This window comes from Numenius arquata, chromosome 16 (genome assembly GCF_964106895.1).
Source record: "Numenius arquata chromosome 16, bNumArq3.hap1.1, whole genome shotgun sequence".
In the NCBI taxonomy this organism is placed as follows: Eukaryota; Metazoa; Chordata; class Aves; order Charadriiformes; family Scolopacidae; genus Numenius; species Numenius arquata.
This window is the reverse complement of record NC_133591.1, coordinates 7,970,682-7,980,609: the sequence shown is the minus strand read 5'-3', so window position 1 is coordinate 7,980,609 and position 9,928 is coordinate 7,970,682. Positions and strand designations below refer to the sequence as shown.

The following is a 9,928-nucleotide window of genomic DNA, read 5'->3' as shown; positions in this document are numbered from 1 at the left end:
TACTCGCCCTGTGAACCCAACCTGAGATCTGGAAGTTTTAACACTTATTTTTTTATAGTATAATCTATTGAAAAGACCTGGCAGAAAAGTTAACTTTCTTTTATACTCCCAATATAAGCAAAACACACATTAGTTCCTTTCAGCATTATTTTCAAAAGTCACTAAGATATGAAAAAGTCATCAGCAGTTACCACTGGGTTTGTGTAGTGAAAAGCTTATGAAGTAGCAGCAACAGGAGTTGGTATTACAACTGGGCAATCAGGCTGCGGTGCTGGCTCACACAAGCTAACTCTTACCTGAAAAAGAAGTTCAAAGCAAACATGATCCATTTAGTATTAGTCACTTGATTTGCTGTCTTTAGCTTAACACTTTGTACAGAAGAATTAAATAGCTATGTCAAGAAAGATTCTGATGCTTCAGAGCATAATCAGTGATTTTGTCCCTTAGACAATTACAACAGGAAGGACACTGGTTAAAGTGTTCATCTTAGATGTTATTGATCACAACAACCTTAAAAGCTTCCTGTTTTTGACTCTACACTTACTGTTTTAGCTGCCCTTTTCAGACCTTATAAATAGCCAACACAGAAATAGGCAGAGTAAACCAACCTCGTTGCCTCCTAGTAACCTGGAACTGTATCGATTAAATGCAATTTTGAATGCTTGCATTAAGCATAAAAACCATGACTTCAGAGATAGTGGCTCAAGCATTAAAACTTTTGGTAATATTATATAAAACATGAAATTATGTTTATAACACTATTTTGGGAAATTTGTCCTCACAGTTTCAATTTTTTCCCCTCAAGCAACGAGCAGAATTATGGGAATCCAATTCTTTTAATCACAAAATTTCAAGATCACAGCATGACAGACATCAATTACAACTACCCAAAATAAACAGCCTGTACTGAACTAGTGCCCTAATGTGAACATTGGCACATTTCAGCGATGCGGCTTGTAGCACACTAGGATTTTGGGGAAGTGTCATTCACCTATTAAACAACCTGTTCACTTTGTGAACTAGAAGTTACCCACACAACTCAATTAGATGTATTTGTCTTGTACACAGAAACCTGTAACCCAAGAAGATTCAGACTCTGTGCTAGAGCATTGGTATAACTAACATGCCTTATGATTCCTACAATTATTCAGCAACTAGATCTCTAAAAAGGCTACATTTTGGCTCATGGGTAAGTCCCACTAAGTCTGTTAAAAAGGTTATCATATTAAGCCTTCCTTTTGAGCGCAAAATTATTCTAAGTTTAAAATTACATTGTCAAGCAGCCGAGCGAGCTCTAAAACAGAAAGAGAAACCAGTCTTTTTGCCCTCTTTGCTGGAAAGGCAGTTGCTTGCACCACAAGGACAGTTACACACAAGCCAGAAGGCAACAAAGACTCAAAATCACTACAGCTGTTCCCAGCGTTATGAGCCAAGTGTTCTCTGAAAGAGCTACTAGCTCAGGACAGCAGTCCATCATATTCTCCCAACATGAGTTTCCAGCTGAAAATGTCTCCAATTTTGGGCACTCGCAGAGAGTGTTACAAGACACATGCAAGGAAGAACTCCTTCATGGGCTGTTCACAGAGCAGCTTGTGCTGAGATTCTTAACGGCTTCAGCTCAGTGCAAAAATCAACACAAACAGCCTATAAATTAATTGTACCCACATGAAAACAAACTGATCAAAGCAGCAGATTTAGCTTTTCAATTACTTGTAAGACATTGCTATCAATCCTGGTTTAAGAAGGCCCAATCAACTGTTGCCAAAACTAGGTGAAAAAGTGACCAGAACTACCAATCCAGATCAGGAAAACAACTGGCTTCAATCAAATTGTGTTATTTGTTTCAAGGTGGAAGGCAGATGAACAATTTGTCTCAGCACTATTTTCTCCACTAATTCAGACTAAGACTATATTAGCAACACAACAGAACCATTTCCAAAGGAAAAAGACAAAGATAAATTGAGGCACAAGGGTAGACTTCAACCTTCTCGAGATACGAATTTCCCACTTCCAGCTGCAGAGAGGTGTTCTCCAATGTTTCGAAACAGCTTTGTTGAAATCCTGAGAGATCCAAAGGCAACCCTAGCCTTTCTAAAGAGGCCTTTAACACTCCTGCATTTAAAGGCTCAGAAGTAGCAAAACATTTCCTCCACCAGTTTCTTGAACTAATGCTTCTGCCTTTCCTGTTTTGCACACGCGCTAGTTCTCCAACTCTAACACAATGCTCTGGGCTCAGACACTGAAAAACTCGCAGCTTTATCATGGAAATAGGAAGACTAAACAGCCCAGCACCTCACCCCGCTTTTCAAAGGTAAAGCTGAGCATGGTCTGTAATGACAAGTTACTAGAAATGAATCTGAAACCAGAGATCTTAGTGTGGGAGAACTCACCAAATGGTGTGCAGGGAATGCTAGAACTCCTACAATTGATCTGATCTAACCGTAGAGCAGTCAAGCAAGTAGAACCAAGTATGTATTGCAACAAAGGATTTCAGTCCCATCAATTCAGTCGCGAGAATGGTACAGCTCTCATACAGACCAATATGACTATTTAGTACAGAGGTTCTTGGAATACAAGTTTTATTTTCCTCATTACTTGACTAATTAGATAAAACTATTTTGCCTAAAGCCAATTAGTGAAAACCCTCTTAGTGTTATAGTTCAGGAACTTCAACTGAGGAATCTGCACATGCATATTAAGGCCACCTGCTCTATTTATAATCAACAATTAACAGGGACTAGATGTGACAAACCAAGTATAATGCTGCAACAAGCAGACTTAATTCCACTCCCAAAACATTTCAAGTTGGAGATTACAGCAGGACTAGTATTACTGCCTACTTCAGAAATGAGTTTTTACGGACTTAGAAGTAACACCGACGATTACAAAGCAAAGCTCAGAACATAGTCTTCAAACAACTATTTAACTTTCCATGGTATTTTCAGCTCTTCCGTAGGAATTCATACCAAGGCTAGTACCCATGCACAGCAGGCAAGTTGTGAAGATGACATCATACACACACTATGGAACAATACAAATACAACTTCAGTGCTGCCGTTTTATCTTAAGGCACATCAATTCTATAGAACTACTGAAGTTTCCTAAATCGATTTGTGGGTTTTTTTGACTAGTGCATTTTCAGAAGTGAGACAGCTTGAAGACAAAAAAAAAAGCTACCACACCTAGTAAAGCAGCAGCAGATAGTCAAGCTAGCAATATTAACCAAGATATGCACAGGTAAATTAGTACACTGCAGGCAAGAATCTACAATATGAAGTTAAAGCAAGATGATGCAGCAAGATTCAATGGAATGTTAAGTGGGAGTTTGTCTTCTTGCAAACTAAGTGTATGACATTGCTTATTTTCATTGAAGAGTTTCAGGTCCTAAATACCCCAACTCAGCTTCTCACTGACTAGCTACAAAAAAGGGAAAACACCACACACCCCACCCTAGAACTCTAACTTGCACTCACTTAAATATGATTCCTTTACACTGTATTGCAGAATAATCATAGTCCACACTTTTTGCTATCATGTACCAGAACAGTTGAGTAGTTAAATATTCAAGTAAGTTACATACACAAACATGCAAGTTAAAAGGAATAAATGAAATGCTCCACTTTATTAAGAAACCAAAAATACAAAACTGAAGAGTTCAAGGCTTCATGTACTCAAACACTACTGAAAAATGGTATCTTAAACTTAGTTTTGTTTACTAGCAGTACTAATATTGACCAAGATTTGTCTCTACAAGATAGTGTTAAAAGTTGACATTTTCCACCATTTGTGCTGTAATAAGCTAGAGTTTCAAATTAAGAACTTGGTGCAGTTACAATAAAGTCTAGATATTTATAAGTGTGGTTTTGGTTAATATGTTGTTTTTGTAGCCAAGAGCTTTTTAGCTCTAACTACAGCTGTAGTTAGTGAAATTTAAGATTCTTAGAGAGTTTGTTTAATCAGCTATAGCTCTACTGAATGATGTTCCATGCAAGATACAGCTTTAGAGTCACCTAACAGACCTAGATGCAATCTGTTTCTGGCTACTGAAAATACAGAGCTCTGTGAAGGCATGTTGTATGAAAAGTTAGAGTTGAGACTGTATCTAATGGTAGCATACGCAAGCTGAACTACACGCTTTTCTCTCAAGCCACCCTGCAGACCACAAACATTCCCATTTGCATGGCAATGCTGATCCAGTCACACTTACCAGTCAAGTGTTCACTGCTTTAGTTTTACCTGGCAGTTAGTTCAGCCTTCCTCAGGTGCTTTAATTATGCTTCAGGAAATCAAGGGAAGGTTAACTGTTAGCTCTGATTTAGCAAGAGGAGCATAACATGAGAAGCAGGAGGGAAAAGGAAAACAGAGAAAACAGAAAGGCAGTAGACAACCAAGTATTAGCCTCAACTGAAGAACAGAAGACACTTTGAAGAGTTTTCCTAACAATGCATGAAAGTTCGCTTGCTTAGAGATACTTGAAATACAACTTTATTATCTAAACAAAAAAGAATGAAAATGACAGAAACAAGATTTACCACTTAACACTCTGATGTGACTGCAGCAGTCTTATATTTGAAACTCAAAAGGGGAAGTAATTGCAGTCCAAAAAACAGCTAAATATGCAGGTCCAAAATATGAAGTTTTTGTTTTGTTTGTTTTTTTTTCATTTTGTTTTGTTTGGTTTTTTTTTTTAAACTGCCACATTCACTCCGAAGCCCATTCATCTCTTTCAGCATCCCAAAGATTAAGCACATGTTCTGCTCAGCTAGATAATAAAGTGGCAAACACGCTGCACCACTGACATCACAGGACAGTTGCCTATAAAACTAGACTTCTGACGCTGGGCTCCAGCTTCATCCCTCACAGGTCATCATCTTCATCTGGCAGTGCAGTGGTTTGAGCAATCTGGAACAAAGAAGTTACACTTAAGAACTGTTCTTCAGTAATTTGCCCCAAGAGTCTGAACTCTAGTTACCAGTCAATCATTTGACCTTTGTGTCCTTTCTCACTTACCTGTAAGTCTTGCTCATACTGTGCTGCCAGTGCTGGGTCCATAACAACTTCAGGTGGTGCAAGAGCAGGCATGGCAACAAACTCCAAGTTAGGATCTCCAATTAGCTTTCTAGCAAGCCAGAGGAAAGGCTTCTCAAAGTTGTAGTTACTCTTAGCTGAAATGTCATAATACTGCAAAAAAGTACGTATTATAGATTATTAAAAAGACATCTCTAACTGGTATTTAGGGCATACAAAAATTAACATGCACATTATTGCTCCACTTTTACCTTTGCATTCCTTTTGACCACAGGACTGCTGTTTATGCTTTCAGAAACAGCTATGATTTAAGTGTCTAGAATAATGTAGGGTTTCAGGCAAATAGGAAGAAGTTGATAAAAGTAAAGTATCCAGCAGTCTGATCAGAGATCTAACTACCAGGAGGCAATAGTGCATCTATCTTTCTCCTGTGACTTGATCTACCTTAGTCTCACTTCTGTGTTGTCTGATGAGATTCTGAGCAGTGAAAGTCAAATGCATACCCGCTCTTTTAAGAGCTTAACACAGCTTCTGCTCAAGACCAGTGATGATCATCTTTTACATCATCACTTCCCCCTTCTCTGAAGTTAGGTTGAGACAGCCAGCAGGATGTAGAGTTGAAATATTCTAGCCTGCACTGACAAAGGCAGAAAACTCCATTACTGCATAGAACCCGCCTGCAGTCGGACCCAACAAGTTTGACTCCTACAAGTTCACACCAACATACCTGGAGATTCTTCTTCCTGTGGAAGACAATGGATTTTGCCTTGACTTTTCTGTCCTTAATATCCACTTTGTTGCCACACAACACTATAGGGATGTTTTCACATACTCGTACCAGATCTCTGTGCCAATTAGGTACATTCTTGTAAGTAACTCTTGATGTTACATCAAACATGATGATGGCACACTGAGCTGCAAGAAAAAAAAGACGTCAAAAGTTTCATCAGGAGAGTAAGCACTTGCTTTTAAGATAGGAAGAGAGAAGAGGTACCCCTAGAAATCCCACATTAGGGTTAAGCCTCCGCATTAACTTTTCCCCTCTCAGCTTCGCAGTTCTGAGATCCCACATTCTGTTAAAAAATTCAGTGCACGACTCCACAGAACTCAGCCCATGGGCATATCATCTCACCTCTTTAGTGCCCCATCTTAAACACCAGCTACTTTGACCAATGCAACTGTACCACTGAATAACATGGTGTTGCATGCTATGAGAATATACAAGGATTACAAAAGCCAATTTTGATTTACACAGAAATCTTTGACAGAAATTAGCTAGCACCTATTTAGCTGATCTCAGCCACCCTGTTGAGGCTTTCAGGTAAATTAAGAGCTTGTGGTCCACGTCTTAGGATGCTTTTGTCTAGAACAGCTTTTCAAAGAACATGGGGTCTTGACTCAATCCTGGTACTTCTAAAGGAAAGGCAACGATGTCAAAACCTAATAATCCCTTGCAAAATTTTAAAGATATGCAGGTGACTGAAGTACACATAGAACTCAGCTTGGCCAAGCAGAAGTTTAAGGACATCTTCAGTACTTCTTCAGGAAGACAATTAGACTCTGGCAGAGATGTACAACTTCATCACTGTATCTAAAATTTTAAAGTTTGTGTGTTTCAAGTCCTTACCTCAGCACAGAACATTAATACAAATATAAATTTATACTAACTGAAGCACATACTTTAACTTATTGAAACACTGAATTTCATCAGCAGTATCTTGATAGATACAAAGGTGTACCAGTACTCATCATTAATACCAAAACCTGTAATAGCATACTGAAACACAATCTTAGAACATTTCCTACATCAGCACAAGTTGCCTAGTAAAGGGAGTTACCACATCAAAATGAAGAGTGTGAAGACCCAGAAACCAGTTCATCACTGACAGCTTTTGGAGTGGTCAACATCACTAGAATGAAGGATTGAACTGTAATAAGTAGAGAATATTCCCAAACATACACACATCTTACCTTGGATGTAATAGCCATCTCGCAGGCCACCAAATTTCTCTTGGCCAGCTGTGTCCCATACGTTAAATTTAATAGGGCCTCTGTTAGTATGGAACACCAGAGGATGAACTTCAACACCCAGCGTCGCTATAGTAATAAGAAAAAGCAGTGCACTTAGCAAGTCATGAATTGCACTTCTAATTGTAATGCTTGAAATCTCAAGTGTTTCTTCAGACATACCTACATACTTCTTTTCAAATTCACCAGTCAAATGACGTTTTACAAATGTTGTTTTACCAGTGCCACCATCACCAACCAGGACAAGCTGTTAATAGATAAAAGACAAAAAAGTCAGAGGAATATCCTTCCAGAGAAATTTATTGGTCATTTTAGTGTAAATACTAGTTATTTACGGTAAAGACCAAATTCCCCATGAAATGAATCAATGTACTGGTACCCAATTTGTTAAGCCTACCATGCTACAACTCCAGTCAGACCTTTCCAGTTCTATAGCTAAGAACTACAATGCGCTGTGAATATGGTTCTACTAAACTACAAGTGACTGAATTAAGAATATTTGAGGCTTTCAACCTAAATGTGACCATATTTAGAGAAACTCATTTAAGCATGCAAGGTGGAGAAACACAACATAATCTTACAATTAAAAAAACTACACAAAAAACCCAAACAACTGCATTACTAACAACTGGATTACTCTAGACAAGTATTGTAAGAAACACTAGTAATAACCTTTCATGAAGCAGTCTGAAGGACTTCTAGCTGTTATGATAACAAAAAACACACACAAAACACCAGAAAATTTTTCTGAAACATTTTAAGGTTCCCCCCCAAACAATTAACACACAACAGAAAACTGACTATTCTAATTCACTCTAAGCACTTTTTGCTGCGAACTTCGTTTCTGAAATTTAAAAATCATTCTACAGGCAAAGCATCACTAAAATGTATTACACTAAACTAAAAACAGCACCAGGCACCAGATTGGCACAGAACAAGAGAATCTTTTTGTACAAGTTATATATATAGTATTAGAATAAATTAACTGCACCGTTAAGGAAAGACCAGCACTCCAAAACAAAACCTACCATCGACGTTGGTACTCGAGTCACTCGTGCTACTTTTCTACTGAAGGAGAGAGAAAAAAAAAAAAGAAACAGAAAACTCCCAAACCACTCCCTTACCTTAAACTGCACTTGGGGCTCTCCTTGGGCGGCCATGCTGGGTCTGCAGGGGAAATGGAAGCATGTGAGCTCACAACAGGCGAGCCGATTCAAGGCCCAGCCGGAAGGGGCCGGGCACCCTTTTCAGTTCCCGAACGCCTCCCAGGGCGCGTGTTCTGCGCCCCACTCGGCGCCGCCGGCGGAGGGAGCGCCCGCGGCCCGGCCCCCCCGGCCCGCGTGGTCCCAGGCCCCATCACGGGGCAGGAAGCGCCACCGCCTCTCCCCGCATGCGGCGGGAGCGCGCGGTAATGGCGGCGGCACCTCCCCGCCCACTCCCGGAGCCCCGTAACGGTAGGCTGCCGCCGCCGCAACTCTTCACTTTTCGGGCTCGAAGGAGGCGAGGCAGAGCCGCGGCCTCCGGCGGACACGCCAGCACAGGCCGACCACCACCTCCCTCTACAGAGCCCTCCCCAACCCACCCGGAGCAGGACCCCACCGCTCCGGAGATCCTACCTGCTGGTAGGGAGAGCCCGGCACGAGTCCTCTGGGGCTCCCGAGCGGAGCCTCCCCCCAGCCAGGCCTCAGCGCCCCCCAGCCCCGCCAACGGGCCTAGCGCCTCTCCCCGCCATCTGCCACCATGACTGAGCAGCGCGCGCCGCCTCGCCTCCCCTCCCCTCCCCCGCCGGCTTGGGCCGTTGGGGGCCCCACTCCGCTTCCCCTCCCTGAATTCGCCCGCCCTTTTACCCGGGACAGAGCGGAGCACGGCTCCAGCCCTTCCACTTCCCCCGCTCTGAGGGGTGGAGGAAGAAGGAACGCGACACAGGTCAAGCACCACAGCTGCAACGCTTGCTCGGGCCCAGCCTCACTGCAACCCAACCCATCTCCTCCCGCTGAGGTGCGGCGGGAGCTAACGGTGACCGCCATCCCCGCCACTCACGCTTCTCACAGCGGCCACGCTGCCCCCTACCCGCCCCTGGAAGGCAGAGGAGGACGCCTCGGCGCCGTTACCTCTCCCGAGGCGTCTCTCCGCGTCGCTCCCCTCAGTGACTGGGCGCTGGGAAGATGGCGGAAGCGCGGTTCAAATACCCGGAGAGCGACGCCGCGCGGCCACGGGGAGGGGGAGGGGCCTCACGTCACGTGGTCAGCGGCGGGCGGGAGAGAAGCAGCTGGGCGCGAGACTGCTCGGACGTTGCTCGGCCGCTGGCGGCGGCCATAGGCGATGGCCTTTTGGGGACCGGCCTCCGCCGGCTCTGAGCTGACTGTCCTGCGCCGGGCGTCCTGTGCTCCGCCAGGGGTCCTCAGCAGCCCGTCCTCCTCCGCCGGCCCTAGGCCCGCGTACCCGCCGGCAGCGAGTGGGGACCGAACGCGCGGTTCTAAGTGGCAGCGTCGGCATAAGGCCTGAGGCTGGTGGTGAGGGTGGAGGCAGAGCCTCTAGGCCAGGCTGAGCTGCCCAGGGAGCTCGGCAGTCTCCCTGATTAGGCATTAAAATCAGAAATCTCGGTATCAGAAAGTGTTTTAGTCTGGTGATGATGCTCTTTTTCCCGACAACGTTTAAAAATCAGGTGTGGTTACTTCGAAAACCTCGTAAACTGCCTCCAGCACGGTTTAATAAAGTATTTCAAAGCAGCAGGAGAGTTTAATTGAACTGCTTTCAGGTAAAAGCAGACGTGTTCAAAAGGACATTCCTTAAATGTACCTTATAACCATTCTTTTCAGCCCTTCATACAAACTGATCTGCGTTCACTAGAGAGTGCATTTATGAAAACAGA

At 43.1% G+C, this 9,928-nt stretch overlaps 1 protein-coding gene across 3 annotated transcripts; it reads right to left on the bottom strand.

Moving 5' to 3' along the window:
- Nucleotides 1-2,555: 2,555 nt before the first annotated feature.
- RAN (RAN, member RAS oncogene family) lies at nt 2,556-9,287 on the bottom strand. 3 transcript variants are annotated; one of them, XM_074159351.1, is made up of 7 exons: nt 9,168-9,287; nt 8,181-8,223; nt 7,219-7,303; nt 7,000-7,125; nt 5,756-5,943; nt 5,011-5,181; nt 2,556-4,902 (listed from the first exon to the last, which is right to left on the bottom strand). In XM_074159351.1, the coding sequence occupies exons 2-7, from the start codon at nt 8,214-8,216 to the stop codon at nt 4,858-4,860; spliced, it is 651 nt and encodes a 216-aa protein (XP_074015452.1). In that variant the 5' UTR covers nt 8,217-8,223; nt 9,168-9,287; the 3' UTR covers nt 2,556-4,857. The 3 variants fall into 3 exon arrangements, with proteins under 3 accessions (XP_074015452.1, XP_074015453.1, XP_074015454.1); XM_074159352.1 differs by having other exon boundaries at nt 9,097-9,254; XM_074159353.1 differs by lacking the exon at nt 9,168-9,287 and adding an exon at nt 8,673-8,840.
- Nucleotides 9,288-9,928: the final 641 nt, after the last annotated feature.